This window comes from Budorcas taxicolor, chromosome 23 (assembly GCF_023091745.1).
Source record: "Budorcas taxicolor isolate Tak-1 chromosome 23, Takin1.1, whole genome shotgun sequence".
NCBI classification, from domain to species: domain Eukaryota; kingdom Metazoa; phylum Chordata; class Mammalia; order Artiodactyla; family Bovidae; genus Budorcas; species Budorcas taxicolor.
In genome coordinates this window covers 24268682-24296594 of record NC_068932.1, presented here as the reverse complement: position 1 = coordinate 24296594, position 27913 = coordinate 24268682, and the positions used below count along the sequence as shown (strand labels likewise).

The window sequence follows — 27913 nt, the reverse complement described above, 5'->3', positions numbered from 1 at the left end:
ACTTGGCACGGTGGGTTTGCTTCACCACCTTGCACCAGCCAGCCAGCTCTGTGAAGTGTGTATGGCTATTTAGCTAACACAGCTGTGCAACGGCCCGTACACCTGCCTTGGCTCCTGTGTAGGACCTGCCTGCCCTTAGTGGTGTTCATGTTGACACCCTGGTCCTCAAGGAAGGAAATCCTAAGCCTGTAGACTAAACCTTAGGTTCTCAAAGATAGGGGAATACCCCCTCCAAGTGCATCTGATTAAGGAATTTATACAGTCAAGCTATTTTCTTTGAGGCCACATTTTCAACATTATTTTTCCCTTCTGTGTTCTTTAAGATAAGAAAGGATGTTGAGATGCAAAACCTAGCCAAGAGATATTTGGCTGAAATCATCAAAGAAGAATGCTGGAATTCAATGGCTGTGAAAGGCCGAGCTCTTAAGGTAACAGATATAACCTCAAGTACATCTTAGCCAATGAAAATTTTCATTGAAAGTCTCATGGCAGAAAATTTAAAAAAGAAAAAGTGCAGCCAGGACATGGAAGCAACCTAGATGTCCATCAGCAGATGAATGGATAAGAAAGCTGTAGTACATATACACAATGGAGTATTACTCAGCCATTAAAAAGAATGCATTTGAATCAGTTCTAATGAGGTGGATGAAACTGGAGCCTATTATACAGAGTGAAGCAAGCCAGAAAGAAAAACACCAAAACAGTATACTAACGCATATATATGGAATTTAGAAAGATGGTAATGATAACCTTGTATGCAAGATAGCAAAAGAGACACAGATGTATAAAACAGTCTTTTGGACTCTGTGGGAGAGGGAGAGGGTGGGATGATTTGGGAGAATGGCATTGAAACATGTGTAATATCATATATGAAATGAATCACCAGTCCAGGTTTGATGCATGATACTGGATGCTTGGGGCTGGTGCACTGGGATGACCCAGAGGGAGGGTACAGGGAGGGAGGAGGAAGGGGGGTTCAGGATGGGGAACACGTGTATACCTGTGGCGGATTCATGTTGAGGTATGGCAAAACCAATACAATATTGTAAAGTAATTAACCTCCAATTAAAATAAATAAATTTATATTTAAAAATTTAAAAAATTAAATTAAAAAAAAGAAAAAGTGCAGGAAAGTCCATATATAGGAAAGCAAACCATGCCTTGGCCCTTCCTGTGCTGAATTCCACCTCCATGTGTCACTTTCTCTGGGTCTTATTTTCCCTCTCTGCTCGGTCCCCATGTGCTTCTAAACCAGCATCTCTCAAGATTTGTCTTACACCTCTTTCTCTCTTTCCTCTATGACACCACCTGCATCCAAGTCTCAATATCTGTCTATTCCAAAAAAGCCACCTCACTCACATTCCACACAGATTAAAAACTAGATCTAATAATGTTCACATTTCTACCTGTATCTAGCTTCACATTTTCTAAAGGGCTGTTTTTGTGCCTTTTTATTAAGATTCCTCCCAATGCAGTTTCCCTCTTTGTCTAGGGTAACCGAAAGTCCCAATTTATGCCTGTGATCCTGGAGTAACTATTAACGGCACCTTTTTCACTTTCAAATATGCCATCTGTTTAGGTCATGAAGTATTGGTCACCCTACATCTATGAGCTTGAGTATTGCTCTAAAACAGGATTTCTTGAGAACAGCACATTTGGGGCTGGATAATTCTTTGTTATGGGTGCTGTCCTATGGATTGGAGGATTTTTGCAACATTCCTAGCCTCTGTCTACTAGGCCCCAGTAGTATCCACCACGCCTATTAGTGACAGTCCAAACTGTCTCCAGACTTTGCCAAACATCCCTGGGGGCCTGAAGAAGATGGGGACAGGGGCAAGCAAAATCACTTCTAGTTGAGAAGCACTGCTCTAGAAATAGATCTTTCACAGAAGGACAGTATTTTCTTACAAAGTTTACACCAATACTGATGGCATGCATTGTTCTTTTTAAAAAACTTCCATCAGCCATTTTGCTCATGCATGATGGTAGCCTATGAATTAGTTTTAATCAGAGAAAACATCTCCCGCAGTGCCCCAGATACACATAATTGTACTGACAATGTATTTTTTTCATTTTGCTTTTTTTACCCCCAAGTGCTTTCACATCCCCTATGTGGTTGAGAACTTCCCAATGAAAGAACGCACTGATGAAGAGTTGAAAGAATTGAAGAGAGTTGTGCAGCAAAAGAAGATTGAAACAGAGTGTCTTAAAGTACAATTTTAAATATATATGTGTGTTTATTTATGATGTTTTCTCTTTCAGTATTTCCTTCATACAGATTTGAGTCAGAATACTACTTAAGATAAGTCTAGATATTGTTTGTTTATATTTGTATATATTTGTATGTTTGTTTATATTTGTATATATTGTTTATATTTGTAGGCCTATATCTAAATAGTAAGTCTAGAACCTATATCCTAACAACTTTGCCTATCCCTCAAATATGATGATATACTTTTAAAAATTATATTTGGGAGTTTGTTCTTGTTCTGGTCATGAGTTCTTCATCCACTCATAACTCATTTTTATCATCTCTTATCGCTGGGGATTATATTTTAAGATAGTTGGCCAGGGATGAAGTAGAATCTGTTTTGATGGGATTTATGGTTTTCCTAAAGTAATCCTAGCATTTCCCTCCCAACAATCTCTGTCAAACCACTTAAAAATACTGTCCAATTGGTATAGTTTCATTTCGGCCAGAACCTTGCATTCATTCTTTTTCTGACACATAAATTGAAGGCATGCTTAATTCTTCTTGCCTACGCATAACAGTCCTATGGGAATAAGTTCCTGTAAAACATGAAGAGAAGGTATATTTTTTAATGCTTAAGTACCAAGAAAGACTGAAAATATTTATAAGCAGCTGTCATCCTGACAGAAGAATATGAATATTATACACTATCAAGAACATTTTTTAGTTTCATGATTTATCCACACTTTATCAGTTTCTGAAGCTTTCTCTTCAGCAGGTTCAAGAACTATCCATCACTTTAAATTCAGTTGCTGGCAAGACAATTAACATTTTAAAACACTTGTTGAAATAATTAGGTTGTCTCAAACTTGCTCTTTAGAGAATTCTTCTTATTGCATAACTCTCATCTCATCTTTTTCAATATTTAGCTACGGAAAGAAATTGTAGAGGTTCAGTCTGCAATTCCCATGGTTAAAAAGCATCATGAAGAGGAAGATGAAGAAGAGGAAGAAGATGGGACAATGAAAGATACCAGCTTGCCCAATTACATGCTTGGCAGTCTGAGTACTGATTTTAGGGTACATACCTCTTTACTGTCAAGCCAATTGGAACTTCATTCCAGAGAGGAGAAAATCAACCAAATTATATTGCTGAAAGTGGGTGAATTTTTTCTTTATCTTTGAAAACCTCAAACTTTCCGTGAAGTGTCCTGCAAAGGCTCAAACTGAAATCTAATGCCAATCAAATGATGTCTTTAAAGTACACAGAGAAACATGCAGATGGCTAGCTCCATTGTCTTTAAACAGAGCTTATGGACAAGAGTTGTTTTCATCAATGTGGAGTGGGTTCTTTGATACCAGATTTTGTAAAGAGCGCCCTCCACTGGCTAACATCACAAACCATCTTTCTACAAAGGTCTTCGGGAAGCTCAAAGATAAAAGAAATCCTTGAATGCCACCTTCTAGGTAACCCAGATGTCAGTTAGGAACTCCTTGTAAGATCAAGATGTGATTGCTTATCTATCTTCTTAACCTGGGGAAATACAATTTCCTTTCTAAGATTTCTATAAGTTCTGGGGCTCAGTGATAAGGTATGGTGTCCTTCAAGCTCTAAGCTCCTCCTTGCTTTCAACCCAACAAGTCAGCTTCAGAACACACCACCTATACAAGCCAACTGAAGGTTTTTGAAAACCCAGTAACTTGAGATTGCACCAATGCAGATGGTTTGATATTTAATGTTTGCTCATCCCTGTTCTTGAAAATCTTTCAGCCCTGTCTGCAATTTGAGTTCTAACTTCCTACTATGTTATTCTGCTGTCTCTTCCTATCTTTTTCTCTCCTTCATCTCCTCCAATACCTGAAATTCCTACACATTTATTCTGAGAACTGTTTAGTTATCTCTTTGGTTGCTTAGCTTCTGCTGACTTATGCCCTCAGTGTCCCACCTTCCTGCCACTTTATTAAAACCTTTTCCCTACAGAAAGTATTTTCAGGCTAGGAGAAATTCTGGTGCCAGCTGTTAAGACCATTTTCCACCCTGCTTTAATGGTTTCATCTTCAGTAGAATAGATATGTAGATTGAACTCTGATGATAAAATAAAGTCTACTTTTAGTTTGACCCATCATTCTACTCATTAGTAGAGCTAGGGGCAGAGCAGTTGCCAAACCAGAGATACCTTAGTAATTGGCTGATCCAACTAGCTAGATTGGGCTCCCTTTCTAGTTAAAAATGACCTGTCTGTACAGAGGAAGAATATTGTACATGGTTGTACTTCTGTGGGAGCTTCTCCAAACAACCTCTACAGTGCATCTTCTCTTCACCTCATCTACCCAAACATGATTCCAAAAAAAAGACATTTTCCAACTTAAATACTGAATGAAAGTGTTAGTCGCTCAATCGTGTCTGTCTCTTTGCAACCCCATGGACCGTAGCCCACCAGGCTCCTCTGTCCATGGAATTCTCCAGGCAAGAATACTGAAGTGGGTAGCTATTCCCATCTCCAGTTGATCTTCCTGACCCAGAGATCAAACCCCGGTTTCCTGCATTGAAGGCAGATTCTTTACCATCTGAGCCACCAGGGAAGCCCAAATCCTGAATGTTGCTTTTCAAATGTTCTTACGATGGATTTAAAAAAAAACCATACCCAAAAGGAGATAAAAAAGTCCAAAGAGCCTCCACGTATCCATTATCCACTTCAGCATTTGTTAACATACCTGCACACTGAATTACAATGTACATTTCTGGATATACACTGTGGTGTAACAGTTATGCTGTTGCCTTAATCCTGCTCATGGTCACATGCCGCTATAGATTACTGAACCAAGAAATGACTTAATGCAAACAGTATTTTAGATTAACTTGTGTATAATTTGTAAAATGATTTTGGAGAAAAAGTAAAAATGTGGGCCCATGTTGCCAGTAAGGGTATAATACAGGATGTGTTTATAACATTGATATTTCAGGATATTATTTACAAGGTAAAAACAGTTTTCAATAGTGAGTTTGATGCTGCATATAAACAAAAAGAGATTGAAATTGCACGTGTGAAGGAAAAAAATGTAAGGATTAAAGAAATTATTTTAGATCTGGAGTTGGAAGAATCAGTCTGGCAACCAGAATTTGACGACTGTGAAAAGCCAGAGAGAACCCTTGTTGTGGAAAGTAGTGAGGTATGATTCTCTGTGTATCATCTCTCACCTTCTTTCTCATGACATTTTCCAGGCTCTTATTTATTCTTCTTCTTTTTGCTGCTAGAAGCAACTGTATAAGGTAGAAATCTTGGTTACAAGTAACAAAATCAGCTAACATAGCCCCAGAAATAATGAGGATTTCTTTTATGAATCCCATGGAGTCCAGAGAAGATTTGGACGCCAAGCCTAGAAAGAAGCAGGAACCACATACCAGAGCCTTGTGAGGAGACCAGAAGTGCCCTTTCTTCATCTTTTGATTCACTTCTGTCTGCATTTCAGCAGCCTCTAGTAGTTTCTGTGTTATATCTCCTATATTCTAGGGAGCATCTGGTCCAAACTATAATCTCTTAGTCATAGGTCCAGATTTGCCTGGAAAGGGGCTCCTTGGGCCAACTTGGGCCCAGCACCTATAGCCGTAGAGGTTGGATCACATCATGGGAATGAGACTGATGGAGCTCCATTAGTTATGTAGCCATTACAACAGTATGGGTTCCAGAGGAAGGGGCTCACTGGACAGCCTTCTTAAAATCTGTTTGGCACTGAGACAGTTACAATTAAATACTTAAAGAGAACATTTCAAATATAACCATATTTCATTTATAAGAAGTGATTCAAAGAGAATACCCTTGCTCTCATGAAACGATCCTGATTACTTCAGGGCAAAAGATAAAAGTGTTGCTTAGAGGTAATAGTAACACTAACAGTCCCTGTTGAAAGTAATCATCTATTTTTCTAACTCTCTCATTTTGGATCGCATCTTCATTCCAAAATAGGAAATTGGTAGCAAAACCTGGGTGTTCCCTCTATCCCCCTAATTCTGTCTAACCCCGTCCCAGTGTGTAGAAGGAAAGTTTGGGTTTTGTAAGAATAACAGCAGGAAACTACATTTTCTCTTTCAGATTTCAGCTCAAAGACATATTAAACCGTGGCAAAAAGCCAAAACAGACTTGCTTGTGACCCGTGAAATGGAGCGATTGCTTCTGACACGGGTATGCAGTTTTCCTCTGGTGGTGCCTAAGACCCTTTTTCCTTTTAGGTATGCTTGTTCCTAACTTGGCTGAATAGTCTTGTACTTGTACTTCAGCAGAGACAGACATTAGAGCATTTGTCGTGGTCAGAGGTCACTGGAATCTCAGTGGCCTCTTCTCCCCTCCATGCATGCCACTGCCCGCCCTCCCCAATCCTAAATACAGTCAGTCTAATATTGGGGTGGGGCTGTCCCTGGTGCCACTGGAGTGGTCTCTGTCTCAGTGACCCTCTCTGACTCTGGCTCTTTCCCAAGGGCCCTGACTCAAGACGCCGAGCCCTCATGGACATGATGGGAGGAGTTCTGGAAGTCAAGAAGGAAGACATTTTGAGAATGGTGAGATTCCTGGCCATCCTTATGGAATGTGGAATGGGATGGAGCAAGCTACTTAACCATGACCATTTTTTCCTATGTGAACCTAAATTTTAGAAATTCTACAACAATAAATATACCGCCCCCAGTGCATCATAAGGGCTTCCCCGGTGGCTCAGACAGTAAAGAATCTGCCTGCAATGCAGGATACCTGGGTTCGATTCCTAAGTCAGGAAGATCCCCTGGAGAAGGGAATGGCAGCCCACTCCAGTAATCTTGCCTGGAGAATTCTATGGACAGAGGAGCCTGGCGGGCTGTAGTCCATGGGGCAGCATAGAGACGGACATGACGGAGTGACTAACACTTTGACTTCACTCAGTAGCTTATAAACATGTATCAGGCAAATAAGTTTGAAACCACAGGCTTGTCCTCCAACCTGAAAAAAAGCCAACAAATGAACAACTAAAAAAGCAACTACAGTGGTTTTGGTCTCTACAGAAAGCAGGGATAAAACTTCACCTGTAATTCTCCAGATATACCGAGGAGTATGCCCTTTGATACCTGACATAGGTATCCTGGAGCACTGACATAGTTCTAGCTATGAGGATATCAACTTGCATGTCTGAACTTGTCAGCTCAGAGTCTGGGTTCATCCCAAACTATTCACCAAACTATTCACCCTGGCTTAAGTCACAGAAAAACAGTTGTAACATTTTTTCACATCCTTTGGTCAAAATCTTAGGTCATTATCTTGCCAATGTGAAGAACTATACCCTTTTAAAGGGCTCTTTTTAAAAACTGTATCAGTAACTCAGTTTTACTCTATTTTTACATTTATATTTAACCTAGATGCTTTTCTTTATTTCTTCAGGTGATTCCTCAGCCTCCATTCATGGTAAAACCTGATGCTTTGTGGTCTGAAGAGGAAAGGAAACTCTTCAAAGAGTATGAGAAAAAAGTCAAGGAGTTAAATGAAGAAAGAGATAAGTATAGAAAGGTCAGAAGAGCAGAGACTATGGCCTACCTTACCAAGGGTTTTGTTTCAGTATCTTTTTAAATGACATTTCAAAAGGCATTCTCTCAAGTGCCTTTAGTATCCTCAGGATGTTGTTTCAGCTTAAATTCTCAAGAGAATTTTAGGAAGTGAGTACAGATAAATATAAAGACTTAGAACAATTTTAAACAATAAGGACACACAGCAAAATTGAAGGTTCTTATTGATTTCCCATGTTACATCATTACAATTCATTTGGTCCTTCATTCATTCTTCAGATGTTTAATGAACACCTATGACAGTATGTTCAAGGTACTGCTGTCTCTTGCCTCCATCAATTTAAGCTGCATGCTCTTGCTGTATTTGCTCTCACTTTCAAGGAAAAGACTTGAAAGAAGAATGACGCAATCAACAGAATTCTAATTTGAGATTTCTGAAATGCCCGACTCCTACTTTTCTCCTTCCATCGTAAAGAAACATTCCAACATTGGAATTGCTTACCATTATAATAGAGATGTAAAAGTTGATGGTATACAACCAAGTTAATATTTCTCCTTCTGTGAAGAAAGTAAAATCATACTATCATTCAAGGCAGGACAGTTTGTCAGCTTTATAGAGGCTGTATTTTATGAACAACTCCTTTGAACCTATTGTTAACTTGTCCCTGTTTTTATTCACTGCATCCTCTAACAGTGCCCTTGCGTTTTATCCAAAATGAGTAGTTCTGAGTGCAGTAAAGATGTCAAGAAGTTAACAGAATTCAGATGCCTAAAGTGGTGGCATTTACTTCATGGTCTTGCACAGTAAAATACTCTCTTGCCTACACCTTCACCCCCTGCCCCTTGACCATGCTCACCTGGTAAAAAGTCAGCCTTGATTAAACCAGCACTCAACTTTCTCTGCATTCACACCATGCAGTGGGTGAAGAAATATAATTAAGTGACTATATGTTTTGCTTTTGGAGTTGGACAGTTTGAATCCAGTGTGGCTCATGGAAATGTTATTATCTCTGAAAACCTCAGTCTCCTCATCTGTAAAATGGGCATTCTGGAACCTTCTTTCTGTACTGTTGTGGGAATGCAAGAAGGCAATACCTGTAGTTTTCTTAGCATTGCCCCCAAACTCAGGAAATGACCCCATGTTAGCTATATTTAAAGAATCAAAATAATAGTTCACAATCATAGTATTAAAAAAATTTAAAAATTAAATCACCGTGAGATCATTAAAAAAAAGAAAAGAAAAAATGCTCCATGGTTTCACTCTGATGACATTAGTCCTTATTGGGTTCTTAAAGTTGCTCAACGATGCTATCCCCTCTCCCCCCAGGTTTCAATTTCCCCTTGGTTTAACCTGGTGGATCTTTTTTAAAATGCAGATTCAGATTCTTTCATTCTGAGGATAGAGAAGGCCCCTGAGAGTCTACTTTTCTATTGAGAAGCCACATGGTTCAGCTGCTGCTGCTGGTCGGTGATCTACACTTTAAGTGGCAAGATCCTAGAGGACCATGCTGTGTGCTCTCCTCTGTCCTCAGACTTCTGACACCTGACCCTCAACTCTCCCCTTAGTTTCGCTCAGAGAAGAGGAGCAACTAGAAGAGCTTTTCCTTACCCTTCTCCCACCACATCTACCACCCATCCACCTTGAATCCATAGATCCTTCTTGCCTTTCTCGGATAAAATGGCCTTGTAGCCACCCATACCTCATGTTTCACTCCATGCACTGGGTCCCGTCCCATCCATCTGTTTAATGCTGTCGCTCCAGCCATCTGCCCCATTTCCCTGCAGCATAAGTTTGCCCCTCTCTACTGGATTTTTCCATAGATGCATGCTGTAGTCTTACATGTTGTATACATCTCTTATATTTACAAAAGAAAAAAGACTCCTTTGAAGGTTTGTAAAAAAAAAAAACAAACCTTTGTATTATGGAAAATGTCAAACATATGTAAAAGTAGAGAGACAATATAACAGACCCAGGAGTAACATCTGTGGCTGAAGGGGAAGCCCAGAATACTTCACAAGGCCTGCCCTCCACCTGCCCCTTCCTTTTGGCAAAATGTAAACAATCACTCCCTAGGAACATCTGATGTTCCTACATGTTAACTTTGGTGCTGATTTCCTTTTAGTCTTTAGAAACAGAAATGAAGAAACTTCAAAATTCTATTCAAGAAAGCACACAGAATTTTGATGAACATTTGAAAAGACTGTTTGAAAGGAGAGTGAAGGCAGAGATGGTTGTCAACCAGGTAAATAAAAGCTTCACTTATATGACATTCTTTTAAGGAGCCTCCAAGGCCTTTCACTCTTCTCAGGATAAAGAGCAACACCCTGTCTGGCAGGAAGGCCCTGTACTTGCTGGCCCTGCATCCTGTTCCAGCCTCATCTGTGCCACCCTCCCCCTCACTTGCCATGCTCCGCTCTCTGCCACCTGGTTCACACTTCCTTGCTCCCAACTCTGCCAATAATACTCTCTTCCAACCTCTTTGCTTCCTGCACTATATTTACCCATCTGTCAGGTCCCAACTAGGTTAGATCTTCCTGTTATATACTCTGTTCTTTTACTTTCTATCACTTAATACAACTGAATTTTAATTTATTGAGTTACTTTTTAATGTTCCCAAGACTAAGCTCCATGAGGGTAGGGACTGAGTCTCTCCTGTTCATCCTTATACTCATTGGTATACCAGAAACTGGTAAAGGGTTGGGCTCATCCTATATGTGGAATGACCGAATAGTCTACATGCTCCAAAAAATCAGATGAAAAATCTGACTTACTTTGATTCAGCAATAAGAATGTAAATGAAGTATACAATAACTTAAAAACAAGAAGACAAAGAATGAAGCCTTTAAATTCTGAGGGAAAATTATTCCTAACAGATTCTATGTCAGACCAAACTATTAACTGAATATAAAAAGAGAGTGCTGATATTTTGAGAAATGCAAGGTCTCAAAAATTTTTGAGCACCCATTCTCTGCAAGTTAATGGAAGATGAATCTCACCAAAGCAAAGGGTATCGACCAAGAAAGATGAGAGGAGTTAAGAAAGCTCCTGGATGGTGTCTGTACTGTCAGGGTCCCAACAGGAAAAATACCCTGAAAGGGTTACATATAAGAGCGGGGGATGCAGGGACTCCTAACTGAGGTATGGGCAGGGTTAAGGGAAACAGCAAAGAGTGGCAAAACTCCCAGAGACTAGAGGTAACGTGAAGCCAGTATGGCTAAGGGAAGGGCACTATTCCCAGGACCCAGTAAGACCTGTAGCCATGGGAGAGGGGCTGTTCCTCGGGAGTTGTGGCCACAAAGAGAACATGGTCACAGGCCCAGGAGGGAGGGAATGTGTGCATAGAGTAGTTGGTGAGGGAGATTGAGAATGAGTGCTCCAGCATTAGTCATAAGAGTGCGTTAATCATAATGGCCCCAAAGTGGAATAACCCAAATGTCCAACTATGAATGAATAAATAAAATGTTGTTTATTCATGTAATGGCATATTATTCAACAATAAAAAGTACTAGTACATTCTACAACATGGATGAACCTGGAAAGCATGCTAAGTGAAAGAAGCCAGACACTCTGGGCCACATGTTGAGTGATTCTATTTGTAGGAAATGTCCAGAAGAGGCAAATCCATAGAGACAAAGTTAATTAGCGGTTGCCTTGGGGTGGAGGCAGGAAGACCTCTGGAAGGTGTGGGGAGAAATGGGAAATGACTGCTAACAGATTTTTTTTCGAAGTGCTGAAATATTCTAAAATTGTGGTGTTGTTGCACAACTGAGAATATAACTTTAAAAAACCATCGAACTACAGACTTTAAAGAACCGAATTGTATGGATTGTGAAAGACATCTTAATAAAGCTGTTATTTTTTTAAAGACATACTTAAAACATCCTTTCATACAAGTGAAGTCACTCAGTCATGTCCAACCCTTTGTGACCCCATGGACTATAGCCTATCAGGCTCCTCCGTCCATGGGTTTTTCCAGGCAAGAATACTGGCGTGGGTTGCCATTTCCTTCTCCAGGAGATCTTCCAGACCCAGGGATTGAACCCGCATCTCTCGCATTGTAGGCAGATGCTTTACCATCTGAGCCACCAGGGAAGATTTTCATACAAGACAATGAGGAAATTATTAAAGGCTACTATCAAAAGAAGTCCACTTTAAAAGATCCCCTAAATGGGACAATTTAAGATTCAACAATGATAACAATTGCAATTAATTGAAGCCAATCAAATTTATTAGGTTAATGAATTTGTGATGTTTTAAAAATAAAAATGCCTTCAAAGGATAAAAACCAGTTTACTATCTAAAAACTAATAAAGTGTCAAGAATTTACTCTGCTTTTCTGTATGAACTACACCACCAGGTAACCATATAGCAGATAGGGAGAAGCATGCCTTTATGAAAGGATTTCAATTAATAAGTGAAGAAGGAATGATAGAAATATCGTATCACCATTTTGCAGCTCTCAAAGGATTAATGAACCTAAGCCCTGAGATCTATAGCTGCTAACGTCTCAGAAAGAAAGACAATTTGACACTACGTGTTTCCTGATCAAAAAACACCATGTCCCCTATGGTCTTTTAAAAGGATCAGACATAGGTCTGATCTGTCCCCTGACCCAGCTGCAAATTTTCAAGAAACACATGGGGTAAAGGATTCTGTTGAACTCACCATAAGTAAGCAATGAGCAAAAATCAGACTAGGTGAAACTACAGATAACTACAAATAAATGTGAGGGAAAGAAAGGGCTGAACGAGAACCTGTGGATAATAATAGGCTTTCAAAATGTGACAGTTTTTTCAACAGACAAGTTATACAGTAGTGCTCAGAAGATGTGTATTTGGGTAATGATACTGTAAAGAAACACAAGGAAGTGATTACTGTAAAAGTCCAGACAGTGGTTATTATTGGAGTTGAGATTAGGATGGGGACATATGGAAGGGCTCTGGTTAAGTTCCAGTTCTTGAACTGAGTGGTGATTACAACAGTGTTTTGCCTTAATAATAACTCATTAAACTATACATTTGTTTTATGTGTTTTCCTATGTATATGTTGTATCTTGCAATGAAAATTGAAAAAAGGTAAAAACAACTGAGTCGTTATTGCAAGTTTATATTCCCTTTTTCTTGAAAAGAATTTCTCTTTCTTGTGTGTCATAAACTTGCTTGGTGAGTGCCAAGACTGTGACCCTCAATAGAAAATCCTTTCCCAGGTGGGCACATTGATCGTTTTTCCCCTTTTAAAATATTTCTGCAGGAGGAATTGAAAATAAACAACCTTATTTTCTCTTTGCTGTTGGATGAAGAAATAAGCTCCAGAGAAACATTCCTGAACAACTACCTTGCAAGGAAGCAGGAGGAGAGGGTAAATACAGTGTCTGATATCTGAGTATCAGCAGTTTCTGACCAACTGCTCCCACTTGACAAGAGTCCACACTCCTGCCTGGCCCCTTCTTTCTTTCTACATTCCTTCTCAAATGTGTGTGTGTTCCTTGGCTCCCTGTCTGGGACTTTTAACCACTGACTGGCTATGGGACCTTGGACAAGACATAACCATTAAAGCTATTTTCAAGCTCTTCTCTAGGGTGTATTGTTCTCTCTGGACCATTTGGCACTCTGTTTCACTAAATATGTAAGTAATGGGTTAGCTTATAGAATGAAAAGCTGTAATATTTTTAAAAATGCTAATAGATATGTTTCATGAAAGAGACAATGAATACAAAATGCTTGTCACAGAATTTTCAAAAGATGTCAGGTTTTATTAATAGTATTAATAAGTGACATTTATGAATGAATGATTTAAAGTATCATATGACATTCATTTGTGTTTGCCAGACACTCAAAAGCTAGCAGGGGGATGAGAAAGCCATTTAATGAAAATAAGAAAGGGCTTCAGCTGTATCCTGACTAGGAGTTGTTGGCATGGGGAAGCCTGGGGCAAGTTACTTAGAAGCTGGGCTACCTATGTGTTTGGTTTGGGAAGCAGATTTGGGGTTCCCTGATTGGTCCTCAGTTGAAAATGGTGGCAAAAATTAGGAAAGCTGAAAGTTATTGACCAAGTTCTGATAGTTTAGGGGCCAATCACTGCAGAGGTTGTGGTTTCAATTCCTGGCTGGTTGCAGACTGTGAGTCAGTTCTATTTTTATATATGGCCTGGCCATCCTCCATTTACTAATATATATCCAGTCTCTCAGAACCCAGGCCCACATGACTCCCAAGCCTGTACAATTTCACCACCCATACTGCTCTGCCAGGGGTGTAGTATGCTCCCTGGTCACTTACACACTCATGTACAGAGCTGGCTACACTTTGAAACAGGTGATTGGGATGTTTGTCCTTTCAAAGCCTCCAGTCGGTTTACTTTCTTCTATGAATGTTATCTATAATTGATACTTCAATTTACATTAATCTTGTACTAGGGAATTCCTTGTTCTTTTTAGTATGCTCAATATTTGTATTTATCCTGTTCTGATCTTCTATTCCTGATGTTATTCTAGAACCAGACCACGGAGGCCATCCGGAAGTCTAGAGAAGACCTGGATATGTACAAGGAACACTATGACAACTTACTGGCGGAAGACAAAGTGAGAGCTGTTGCCTCAGTCACTTCCCAGTGTGATAGCATTGCTGCTGCCTGGATTTGGGGAAGATTAAAAGGGATACAGTCTAATCTTCTCATAGAATTTTCTCCTACTGTAATTCTCAGTTATGGGTAAACTCCATTCTATGTCATTGTGTATTTCTAAAAATCACTGTGTAAAATAAATTTTTGTAAACTTCTCTGGTTTAAGCTTTCTCTTGCACAAAAAAGGAGAGAGCTCATCTAGACTTTAGAGCCTTTCAAACTTCAGGTTGCAATCTCCCTTAGTTGGTTATGAAATCAATTAAGTAGGCTATGACCAGCAGATTTATAAATGGAAAAGACTAAGATAGAAAAGCAAACAGAAGAATAGAATGGAATGTAACAAAATAGAGGTACCTTGTCTGTTTTATAAATATTATTTTGTGAAAGTTCAGTTCTAAATAAAACCCTAGTGGCTCAGACAGTAAAGAATCTGCCTGCAATGCAGGAGACCTGGGTTCAAACCCTGGGTCAGGAAGATTTCCTAGAGAAGGGAATGGCAACACACACCAGTTTCTTGCCTTTAGAATCCCATGGACAGAGGAGCCTGGAAGGCTACAGTCTATACGGCTGCAAAGAGTCGGACACTACTGAGTGACGAACGCTTCACTTTCACTTCACTTCAGTTCTAAGTGATTTCTAAGACCTCTTATATGAAATAATATTTTTAGTTTACTGAGGTGCTTCTTCTTTAAGGTAAATCTTTATGAAATCCTTGCACAGTGAGTGGTCACCCTTTAACAAGTCTATGTTATAAACCAAGTATTCATGGATTTTTAAAAAATCAAAGTGATACAATTAATATTTTAGAGAGTATTGTCACAGATAAAAGCCTTCTGAACAAAGTTGCAATCCTGGGAATGATATGTTTTTCTTTAGGTTCTGGATCGCAGCTTTAAAAAGGAATTTTCTGAAATTCCCAGTCATCAGGTGGATATACTCTACAAACTTTTTAAACGCCGACCAAGGTTTGTTTCTCCTTTGTTATCATGTTTCTGAGAAAAAACAATTGTTATTAGATTTCAGCTTTTTCTCCCAATTATTTCACAATATTCAGTGTAACATCATTTACATGAAAATGTCCAAGTATTTTGATCTTAACTCAGTTTTTTAAAGATTATTTTATCTTAACAGTAGGCAATGAAGACTGATAACTTCATTATTTAAAAATTAAGTGTCTAGGTAATCATAGTGCTATTATAGGTTCTGTTTTATACATGAAAGTAGCTCCTGACAAGATATAGATGGCAGACAGATTTATAAACTGTTTTTCCCAAGATGTGTTCTAACACATATGCATCCCTTGCGGTGTGAATTGGAATTACACATAAAAGGCTTCCAGGACAAAATAAGTGTAAGGAAATACAGGGTTGAAAAAGATACATAATTTTCTTTACTGAAGAACATTTCAGAACTTTCTGTAGCCTTTGCATCCCATGTGAGAAATAGAGTAGGGCGTGTTTTCCAGACCCTTTCCTCAGAGCATCTCATGTGATTGTGTTCAAGACAAAGTTTGAAAAATGCCAGTATGAATGACTGACAATAACCATTATCAAAATAGTTCTAAAACATCTGATTTTGATACTTGAGAGTACCAAACAATTAATTTCACAGATTTCCAAATTTTTACCTATATAGATTTCCATAATTTTTAATCAAACATAATGTAATCAGGGAGTTTGTCACAAAGGTGTAGGCTTATCTGTGTCTAAGATACAAACTGATTCTCTCACTTTTGACAGATTATATGCAACCTGAGAAATTCAGCCTAGAACAAATCTTGTATCTTGGTTTCCCTGTTTTTAAAGGAGTGAGTTATATATGCCTATGAAGAAAGAAGTGAGACCTATCAAAAGGCAGTAGTGGAAAAAGTACAAGCTGTATTGTCCAGCAGCATTAGCTTTAAATACTGACTCCACACCTATCAGACCTGTGGCCTTGGTCAGTCACTTCTCTCAGAGACTCACTTCCTTCTAGAAAAAGACGATAACTATAGTAACTTCACGGAGAAGGCAATGGCACCCCACTGCAGTACTCTTGCCTGGAAAATCCCATGGACGAAGGAGCCTGGTAGGCTGCAGTCCATGGGATCGCGAAGAGTTGGACATGACTGAGTGACTTCACTTTCACTTCTCACTTTCCTGCACTGGAGAAGGAAGTGGCATCCCACTCCAGTGTTCTTGCCTGGAGAATCCCAGGGACGGGGGAGCCTGGTGGGCTGCTGTCTATGGGGTCGCACAGAGTTGGACACGACTGAAGCGACTTAGCATAGTAACTTCACAGCATATTGTGAGGCACCTTGAGAGTGAGTGCTGGTACAAATCTCAGTACCCTTCTCTTCCCAGCTGCAGCCCAGGCAAAAAAACCAATCCATAATGTAGATTAAAAAAAGAGGCACTTCTCCAGGTGCACATTTAGCTGAACATATTCCAGGCTACTCACCTGCAGCAAGGACATCAGCAGAGGGTGTGTGGGTCAGAACCAGGGAATACCCGTACTTCTCTCAGGCATTTAACTTGCCTGCTTAAAATGCCCAGAACGGAGACATTTTCTCATGCAGTTAAAGCTCCCAGTGCTGATTGCAGTTGGGGGACATCTGTAGTCCACTTAAGGTCATGTCTGAGGATCCCAGAGATGTTGAAAGGTCCCAGCAGGTGCTTTTCTCTTTGGGGTAATCCACCCACTAACCACAGGGAAGTGCCATGCAGTGTCACACCTCTGCTAAAGGTTATATTATTTAACAGTGATTGTTTTGTATGTGAAAATATGAAACATTGATGGGCTTTTATTGATAATACCAGGATTCACAAACACAAAATTCACGCAGAAACGACCAGTCTTGTGCCTTTCGGAGAGCGACCAGGATCTGGGAAATTGAATCAGGATGCCTTTGCCCAGTTAATGAAAGCCATGGATGACTTGGACAGTATTAATAATATGCCAGAAGGCTTGGACACCTCCATCTGGGAACATTTCTGCATGGCCAGAAGAGCAAAAGTGGAAAATGAACAGAAAGTATATAACATTTTATCATTCTATTTTATTTCATTTCACTTAGTATGCTAGTGTCAAATATATAGTTTATGGTGGTCAGTCCTTCTAAGAAAATCTAATTATTTAGGTTTCCCACTAGGCTAGCAGTTAGTAATATTAATAATAATGATAAAGAAATAAAATATTAACCTTAGTCTGATTGAGGGCTAAGTACAGGCCTACTTGTAGACCCACTGTCCAAAATGACGGCCATTAGCCAGACACGGTTATTTTTTTGTGTGAAATAAATGTGGGCAGTTCTAATTGAGACATGCTGTTACTGGAAAATATGGGCAGAGTTAGAAGACTTAGTATGAAAAAAAGAATGGAAAATGTCCCAATATTTTTTATATTCTTTACAGGTTGAAATGATAATGTTTTGGATATATTGTGTTAAATAAAGCAGTAATTTCACCTGTTTCATTTCACTTTTGTAACGTGGCTCCTACAAAATTTAAAATTATGTATGCAGCTGGCATTGGTGGCTCACATGACATTTCTCTTGGACGACACTGTTGTAGACACAGCTTTTTCTGTCTGCTCTGGTCTTGAGTAGTGTTAATCTCCTTTTGCATAGACTAGAATTATATTTCACCCGAACCAACCAGAACAAACTTTATAGTTTTGCTAGAATGTTTTGTTAATGTAAAAAAACAGTAGGAATTTGAGAGTGTGTTTAATTGGGGAAAAACTCCTTCCTGTTGTTGCTTCTTGACCACACCCTGCCTCCACTCCCCCAGATTCCCTAAATTGGGTGCCACATGTATGAGGCTGTCATATTTTTGTTGAAGTATCTATGACTGTAAAATGTTGTCTAAGATAATAAGATATCAGAAAAATCCTAGCTGCATGCATATTGTCTTTCAGTGAGAAGCAATTTTGACACTTTTGGGGGATACTTTTCTAATTATTCATGGGATGTGCCATGTAAGTTTCAAGTTTCTTGTATTACATAATGGCAGGGATTTAAATTTTTGCTAATTTGTTAGGAAGTTGGACTTAAGGTTTTGTAACAAACTTAAAAGATGTATATTTCTCAAGTTCTTTAAAATTAGTTTGCTTTTATTTCTAAAGCTCTGTATGTTCTGAGATGTTTGTGGTTTGATTTCTTCAGGTAAAGCAGAAAGCTGCTGGCTTAATAGAAATGGTGGCTTTCCTCCGAAGAAGAACTGAGGATGATGAGAAGGTGCAACATGAAATTGAAAAAGTGTTCCATGAGCTCATCCTGTAATTTGAACCTTTCATTCACGTTCATGTTTTCAAAATCTAAGCTAGGGCTAAATTAAGTTGTGTTATCATGGGGGAAGAGTGCTGACTCACTGGTTTACAGCTGGCACTGACTTTACCTATTCATGCTTTATAGCTTCTCTTTGAGAAGTGTATTTTGTTATGTAAGACCTTATTGCAGAATGAAATTTACCTTCATGCTCCCTGTTCTTACTGCAAACCATCAAGTTTTTCTTTTTTTACTTTTCAATGTTTTTCCTTTTTAGAATCCTTTTCAGAATTTGAAGTGTAATTTACTTATATTAGTTTCAGATGCACCAATAGTGATCTGATATTGCTATACATTACTCAGTGATCTCCATGATAAGCCTTGTTAGCATTTGTCATCATACAAAATTCTGATAATATTATTGACTATATTTATATTCCCTATGGTATACCTTATATCCCTGTGACTTACTTAACAAACATGTAAGTTTGGGGAAAGGCTTTTATTTTAATCTCCTTCCACATAAAAATATAAAGAATATGTTTCTGCTAGTAAGTACTTTTAGGCTCAAGCCACAGAAGCAAACAGTGTGGAAATTTAAGCAGATATCCAAGAAATTTCCATCTATATGCCTGATAAGCTAATATTTTTCTTCAGGGGAGCTTGTTGCATTTTCCTGAGTGACTAAGATACTGTCTTCTGTCCTTGCTTCACTTTTGGCCATATTATAGCCACATTGATAAATACTTCTCTGATGTCTCCAAATTCATCATTAAACATCATTTTCAGATCTAGGTAATAAGCAAGAATATGGATTACCTAAAAATAGATTTGATAAGTAGCATGCAGATTAAACATTGTTAATATAATATCAGAGATCAATACATGAAGTCAGAACAAATCTACCTAAAGATTTGTTATTTGGTAGTGTCTCTGTTTTTTTCCACTTATGTTCAAAAGCATATTGATCTTTTCTTAATCATGAAGTAACACTTTATGAATGTGTTTCTGTGCATACCATTCTGTAAGCAGCCCAAGTGTAATTCCATATCCTCAAGAAAAGAAGTATCACAGAGATCTCTAGGAAAGCTTGTCATTGGAAAAATATTTTCCACATTAATCTCCAGTGTGTTTCCCTTCAGCTTAAGTAAAATTAATTTTGAATTTTATATTCAATTTTTATATCATACATATTTTATTGAATGTATATATCAAATGATAGGTGAACTTTGGAATGTAAATATGTCACAACTACTTATTTTGAAGTCTTTTTCAATTTAGATTACAGGAAGACAAAGTGAAATTCCAGTTGAATTTGACGATCCAAATCCTCCTTAAACAAGGACAGGTTGAACTGGAGAATTTCCAGTTAATGCTGGATTATTCTGATGCAATCCTCATCAACAAGATAATAATTGAAGACTTGAATTCTGTGATTCGGGTAATTAGCATTTTAAAAAAGAAAAAAACAACATGTCACCTGCTGTGCCAAATAGTTTTCATGTTCCCCCATTTCTATGGGAAATCATTGTCATTCAGTTGGGGTAGGTGTTTCCTACCCTGAAGAAGTTCACACATGTGTCCAGGCCCCACCTCTAGACATGGATATATTTTTTAAAAGCTTGCCAGATACTTTTAAGGTAAAAAGAAGTTCAAGACCATAGAGTTAAATGTTCATTCTAATATACCATCATTTCATTAGAGTCAATTTCCTCACCTAATGATAAGTTTGATAAGCTTAGATAATTAATTTCAGATCTTGCTTGTTTTTTAATATAAACGTCTAATGTTAAAATTTTCCTTCTAAGCACTATTTTAGCTACACTCTACAAATTTTGATAGTTCGTATTTTTATTTTCTTTCCATTTAAAATATTATCTAATTCCCCATGTAACTTCCTATTAGAAGTTACTATAGGTTATTTAGAAGTATGTTGTTTAATTTCCAAATATTTGGGGACTTGGGGCTATTTGGAAATTATGTGCTAATGTTGCTACACGTATTACTTGCTCGTAACCCACGTTGCATTACTATTGTTCCTTTAGGCAGTCGGTTGTCTTTAAGAGTGATTAAAAATAAAGAAGAAATGATTTTCTATTTCCCTTCAATTTCACTATTTCAAGAGATCCTTCCTTGTGTGGATTGAAGTTTCTGTTTTGTATTATATACCTTCTGCTTAAAGAACTTCTTTTAACTTAACTGAATTGTCTGCTGGTAATGAAATCTGTTTTCCTTTGTCTGAAATTGTCTTTGGTTCACCTCTATTATTAAGATATTTCGCTGGGTTCCCTGGATTGACAGACTCTGTCTCTGTCTCTCAGTCTTTTCACTTTAAAGTTGTTCGTCTTATTCTGGCTTACAGAACTTCTGACAAGATGCCTACTGTATCTTTTTAATCTTTGTACCTCTTAATGTAGTGTGTCTGCCTTTGAGATTTTCTCTTTATCTTTGATTTTCAGCAGTCTGAACGTATGTCTAGGGGTGTGTGTGTGTGTGTGTGTGTGTGTGTGTGTGTGTGTATGATCCTTTTAATGTATTCTTGACTTTGGCTTGATATTATATTTTGTCCAGGATTCTTGCATCCATATTTATCAAGGATATTGACCTATAATTTGCTCTTATTGTGGTGTCTTTTTCTGGATTTGATAACAGGGAAATATTGCCCTCATAAAATGTTTGGACGTATCCCCTTCTTTTCAATTTTTTTCTTAAGTGTTTGAGAAGGATTTATATAAGTTCTGGTATGTTCTATTTTCACTTACATTCATTTCAAAGTGTTTTCTAATACTGCTTATGATTTCTTCTTTGCCCCCATTGATTATTTAATAATATATGACTGAATCTCCACATATTTGCAAATATTCCGGTTTTCTTTCTGTTATTGATTTCTAATTTCATTCCCTTGTGGTCATATCAGACACTTTGTATGATTTTCATCTTTTAAAATGTATTTGGATTCATTTTATGGCCAAACATATGGTCTGTATTTGAGAATACAGAATAGTGTGTATTCTGCTGGTACTGAGTGAGGCATTCTGTGTATGTCTCTTAGGTCTCGTTCAAATCCTTTATTTCCATATTGATCTTCTATATACTTAAAAACCATGAAATAAACAGTTCCACAGAAGAGGGAACCATGCACTATATCAATTACTTGACAAGAGCATGGTTGTCAACACTCGGAGTGTTGGTTCAGGAGCTCAAATGGCGATGGCTGAAGAAATAACATGAAGTGAGGAAGTTGAGACTGGGACTATTAATAAATCTTATGAAAAAGTTGACTGAAAGGAAAGCAGAGAGGAGATGTAGTAGTTTGACAGAAGTGTTTCTCAACCTCAGGACTACTGACTTTTGAGCTGGATGGTTATTTGTTGGAGAGAGCTCATGTGCTATGTATTATGTGGAGTTTAGAAGCACCCCTGGCCTCTACCTACTATTAGCAATGCCTCCCCTTCCGGTTGTCAGCCAAAATACCTCCCAATGTAGTTGAATGTCCGCTGGTGGGGCAATGTTATGCCCATTTGAGAGGTACTGCTGCAGAGAAATGTTTGACCTTAAGATTTGGGAGCTGGTGTTGACAAGATCAAGGGTATGGTCATGGGAGCTGGGTGGCTGAGCAAACAGAGAAAATATCATTGAAAGTGAGAAATTCGAGGAATTGAGGCCAAGCAATGATCAAAAGATAAAAATAATTTTTAAAGAGAGTAGCAGTTGGCATAGTCTAATGGCATGATCTTGAAAAAGCTAAGTTCTCTAAGGAGAAGAGAGGAAAAATATAAAATGTTAACTGATGAAACTCACATACAAATTTATTGTAGAATCTTAGTAGTTTCAGTTAGCAATCTGGGGGAACAGTTTCATGAAAATATTACTGAACTTCACGTAGTCCATTTGAAATGAAGTATAGAACATCCAAATTATTAAATATCATATTTAACCCATTCAGTTTTCTTGTTTTCTCACTAGCTACCAACCAGATACTATTGTGCCTAGTGTGTTAAACTACAATCCTTTATCTTTAGTGTCAAGAAGCAGGGGAGAATAGGGGTACAAACACTTACAGATTGATGATGGTCGAAGGAATTTCTGCCTAATCATTGACATAAAAGTAAACTGGCTATGCCATTCAAATTATCTTATAATCCTTTCTGTTTAGTAACTATCTTGCTTTATATCATGATCAGATTGTGCCCATGAAGTAATTTCTAATATCTGCTACATTTTTAAAAGAAGATAGAATTATCTCTGCATTCCAAGTGTTTTCTAAGAAAAGCATTCAGCTTCAACTATTCTGAATGCAGAATGTTATATGAATGCCAGTAGTGTGTGTGATTTTTTTTTTAAGACTCAAGGACAAAAGAAGGTTGCTAGCATGATGGAAAGTAAAGAAGTCCATAAAGGAATATTTCAGATTGAGTGGGAACATAAGAAGATGGAGATGGAAATGGAAGATCTAAATCAGAAGGCTTGGGATATTCAGATGCTGTTTTTTTCAAAAGATCGTCAAAAGGTAAGTTCTCCCTGTGCCCCACTATATAATTTTAATTTCAGTCATTAATGTATTCACTCATTCAACCAATATTTAATAAGATGCTCTGTGGTGTCAAGCATATCCTGTGCATAGTATTTCATAATGTGACTGTGGATTCTGTTTCTTCTTTAGTTTATATTTGCTGCCTCTGGTTCTTTGTGACCCAGTCAGTAGTATAGTTCTATCTTGCAATTCACCGGGAATTTCCCAATTGTCAAATCTAGTGATCCCTTTCCCAGTCATCACCATCCCTGTAGTATTTGACCATTGACCGTCTTCATTCTCTCTTTTTTCTTTTCTTTCTGGCCAGGAGCATGTGAGATCTCAATTCCCCAACCAGGGATCATACGTACATTTCCCCACAAACTCCCCCGCCCCCCACAGTGGAAGCAGAGTTTTAACCACTGGACCTCTCCTGGGAGGTCCATCTTCATTTTTAATATTGCCTGTTGTTTTGGTTTTAATCATCCCTCCTTTCTCCTGTATTTCTTCCAACATGTCAAACCACTCTGCCTCTTTTCCTGACTTCTCTTTATTTCCACCTCTTAAGGATAGTGATTAAGATTCTGCCCTCAGCTCTGTGTTTCTTTCCATGTCCTCTTCTTATTTTGCTTATTTCTGTTCTTTCAGCCATTCACTTGGGATTAAAGTTGCTGTCCTCTGATTCCTCTCCTTCCCTTGTCTTCCAAGCCTTATCTAGTGTATCCATATATTCCCTCATCCTTTGTGCCCCTAGCCTTTACCTTGCTTCAGTTCTTCCCTTTCAATGGTTTCTAGTATTTTATAACAATCTTCTAACAAGTCTCTTGACTTTGGGTTTTTCTCTATCTCATCTATAGATTCACATTCCTATTCAGCTCTAATAACATTCCTACTCTGCTCCATTTTAAACTTCCTCTTCTTACCTGGCCAATGAATTTTCAAGTTCTTAAGTGGTGCTGAGTGTCCTTCAATCTTTCTCAGATTCATTCCCCCTGTTAGTCTTTTACACATCAATATTTTCAAACCAAACAGATTCTATTTTCTAGGATTCTGTCTCTGTGCCTTTGCAATACTGGTTCTTCTACCTGGAATATTTTTCCTCAATTTTTTTCACATCCCGAATCTATCTACTTTTGAAGGTCTGGTTCAAATGCCACCTAATCCATAAAGCCTTTTGATTTCCCAAGCTCAGAGAAATCATAGCCCATCTCAAACCACCTTTTAATTTGCATGTCACTTATGTATCTTCTGGCAACTAATCATATTACTTATTCTCTTCTTCTTGATGTCTAGGTCATGTTATCTATCTTTGTTATCTCCCTCAGTATCTTTAACTATTAGTAGGATGTTGTTAATATGGAACTCATGAGACACTGTCAAGTAAAACACAGTAAATATCTGGTGAGTTGAATAAATGAATGAATGAGAAAATAAAGTAGGCATTGGTAGTTATTAGTATATAGGTGAGTGCATCAGTAATTAAACATGAGTAAATATTATGGCACAAAGTCAAATCAATCCTCACTTGGATAGACATTTTTTATGAGAAACAGGAACTTCCAAAACTAAGATAATCTTTATAAAATTATCTCTTGGAAAAAATAGAGAAAAATATACTTACTTTGTGGTTTCTTTTTTCCTCTCAAAGTACCTAAATGAACCAAACTATGAGACTCTGATTGCCATTCAGATTGGAATAATGGAGCAGACTATTGCTGTTTTAGATAAGGTAGGAATCAAAGATATTGATCATTATATTTCCAGTATCTGTGAATGATATGAACAAAGTAATAGTTTTCAAACCATGAATTCAAATAGAACCTACCAAAACTTGGTCTTTTATAATGATATTCAGGATGTAATTCAGTTCAGTTGCTCATTCATGTCCGACTCTTTGCAACCCCATGGACTGCAGCACGCCAGGCCTCACTATCCATCACCAACTCCCAGAGTTTACTCAAACTCATGTCCACTGAGTCGGTGATGCCATCCAACCATCTCTTCCTCTGTCGTCACCTTCTCCTCCTGCCTTCAAACCTTCCCAGCATTAGGGTCTTTTCAAATGAGTCAGTTCTTCGCATCAGGTGGCCAAAGAATTGGAGTTTCAGCTTCAACATTGGTTCTTCCAGTGAACATTCAGGAGTGATTTCCTTTAGGATGGATGTAATTAGAGGTCCCTAAATAGCATCTTTGCACCCATAACCATTGTGATAGCCAGAAGGACTTTAAAAAAATATTTTAATTTTATATTGGAGTATTATTGATGAATAATGTGTTAGTTTCAGGTGTACAGCAAAGTGATTCAGTTATACATATATGTGTATCCATTCTTTTTCAAGTTCTTTTCCTATTTAGGTTATTACAGAATACTAAGTGAAGTTTTTTGTGCTATACAGTAGGTCCTTGTTGGTTATCCTCTTGGTTTCCCTGGTGGCTCAGATAGTAAAGAGTCTGCCTGCAATGCAGAAGACCTGGGTTCAGTCCCTGGGTTGGGAAGATCCCCTGGAGAAGGAAATGGCAGCCCACTCCATTATTCTAGCCTGGAAAATTCCATGGACGGAGGAGCCTGGCAGGCTACAATCCATGAGGTCACAAAGAGTTGGACACAACTGAGTGACTTCACTTGTTGGTTATCTATTTTAAATATAGAAGTGTGTATATCTCAATCCCAACCTTCCATTCTGTTTTTTCCCATCATTCCCCAGCTCTGCAACCATAAGTTTGTCCTCTAAATGTGTATGTTTCTGTTTTATAAATAAGTTCATTTGTATCATTTTCTTTAGATTCCAGGTGTAAACAAGATCATATGATATGTCTTTGTCTGACTTACTTCACTTAGTATGATAATCTCCAGATCTGTTCATATTGCTGCAAATGCCATTATTTCATTCTTTTTAATGACTGAGCAATATTCCATTATACATATATGTACCACATCTTCATCCATTCATCTGTTAAGGGACATTTAGGTTGTGAAGCACTTCAACATCCTTTGGGGCTATTGGAGTGTAGGTGAATTTCCTGTTTCACATTTGGTTATGATTTTATGTAGTAGAAGTGTTGATAGTCTTTCCTTGGCATTGTAAAGGCTTTGTTTTACCCTAACTGCCTGAGCACTCAGTTTTGAGTGTTTAACATATATAAGATGGAAACAAAGTACTCTCCAGGCTGTGTTCTTAAAATCTCTCATTTCTAAGAATATATAAAGTTTCTTCTAAAATGTATATTAACAGACCATTCTATCTTTCAACAAATAATTTAAGTACCTACTGTGTGTGGCCATTATGCTAAGCACTAGGGGTATGGTGGTAAGATATCTTAATGATGACAATGTATTTAAAATTTAAGAATATCTTTATAAAACATTTTCTTTCAAAATTATTTTTGTGGGATGTCCTGGCAACAAAAATTTCAGACACACAAAAAGAATGTGGAGAACTGCAAAAAGCTGCTTAAAAAACTGAGAAGGTACAGCAATCAAAAAGATATAGCAAATTATACCCTAGGTTGCAACTTACGAGAAGAGCTGGTGGCTGTCTCAGAGAGAAAAGACATCTGTAATGCAATGGGTGAGATTTTTTTTTTCTTTAATTAACTGTCCGTTTGTTTAAAAGTAGTCAGAATTCCTAAAATCTGTACAGTGTTTATAAAGCTACCAGTATATGTTCCATATGTTTAACTATTTCAGAGTGCTGTTTCTGTATTTTAAAATGTAGATAATAATTCAACTAATTCCATCTTCTTCATTTTGGGGATAGGGTCTAAACTGACTTGTGAAAAGATTGCCAAAGAACGATACGAAAACATGATGCGACAACAAAAGTTAACAAAAATTTCAAAACAACAAGCTGAGCAGATTTCAATACTACAGGCTGAAGTTGAAAGATTAAGAATGAAAACATTTCCTGCTCTTGTTCAAATGTAAAAATACTGTGGAAAACGTAAGACCAAATCAATCATTTTAAAAATAATTTCATTTGGTTAAAATGATTTGTTTCTCTTATATCAGAATATTTAAGTAGAATCTTCTCTTAGTGTCATATTTTTGATAGCAAATTTTGATTTTAGTCTTAATCATTATAAAAATGTTTGTCCTGCATGAATAAATGTCTAAAATAACATGAATTATTTTTATTCAAGAATGAACAAGATTTTATCTTAGAATATATTCAAGATCTATTTTGTCTTAATCAAAAATATTTTCACAGTAGTAGTATAGACAGTCTTAAAGACAAAAAATTATTCTTAGCCACTACTGCCATTTCTAATTTTATAAAATTACCAGAAACATTATGCTTATGATTTTTATCTTTTATATTTTTCTGTATTTCCCATTTTCTTCAGTAAGCACTTCTCTATAATTGGAAAAAAATTCATAGAATGTTAAAGATTATTCCCTCTGCTGTCAATGTGAACAAAGTGGCTTACTTTTTAAAAGCCCTAAATCATTTGTAAATTACAAGATATTTTCTACGTAAGCATTCTACATAAACATGACATAATCATCTTTATCTCATATTTATTACAACAGAACTTAACTTTGTGTCCCACTCAACAGAGTTTAGTAAACAGAAAAAACACGCCTTCTCATTTTGTGACATTGTGATTTATAAGAAGAAATACATATTTGGTCTTCGACCCCATTCCTGGCACAGAGGTCCTAAAACACTTGGAATTTCCTAAGTGATGAGAGAGGTACAGGTATCTTGTTAATGAGGTGACTTTTGGACTACACGTAAGGATAGGGGCTGGTTGCCCGAACCAACGCTGTGTCCCAACCTCCAATCCACCTACCCACCCTCCCCACACTCCCACCCTCAC

At 37.7% G+C, this 27913-nt stretch overlaps 1 protein-coding gene across 1 annotated transcript in view; it reads left to right on the top strand.

Annotated features, from left to right (window-relative positions):
* CFAP43 (cilia and flagella associated protein 43) overlaps window positions 1-27017 on the top strand; it is a 103422-nt gene extending 76405 nt beyond the window's left edge. The window contains exons 21-38 of the mRNA XM_052661087.1: window positions 324-428; window positions 2095-2211; window positions 3121-3348; window positions 5155-5361; window positions 6282-6371; window positions 6665-6745; window positions 7593-7718; window positions 9838-9957; window positions 12966-13073; window positions 14206-14292; window positions 15210-15298; window positions 17132-17345; window positions 18478-18590; window positions 19861-20020; window positions 22925-23089; window positions 24741-24821; window positions 26508-26661; window positions 26851-27017. Of these exons, the coding sequence (XP_052517047.1) occupies window positions 324-428; window positions 2095-2211; window positions 3121-3348; window positions 5155-5361; window positions 6282-6371; window positions 6665-6745; window positions 7593-7718; window positions 9838-9957; window positions 12966-13073; window positions 14206-14292; window positions 15210-15298; window positions 17132-17345; window positions 18478-18590; window positions 19861-20020; window positions 22925-23089; window positions 24741-24821; window positions 26508-26661; window positions 26851-27017 (2412 nt within the window). The remainder of the gene's footprint in view (window positions 1-323; window positions 429-2094; window positions 2212-3120; window positions 3349-5154; window positions 5362-6281; window positions 6372-6664; window positions 6746-7592; window positions 7719-9837; window positions 9958-12965; window positions 13074-14205; window positions 14293-15209; window positions 15299-17131; window positions 17346-18477; window positions 18591-19860; window positions 20021-22924; window positions 23090-24740; window positions 24822-26507; window positions 26662-26850) is intronic.
* The last annotated feature ends 896 nt before the right edge of the window (window positions 27018-27913 follow it).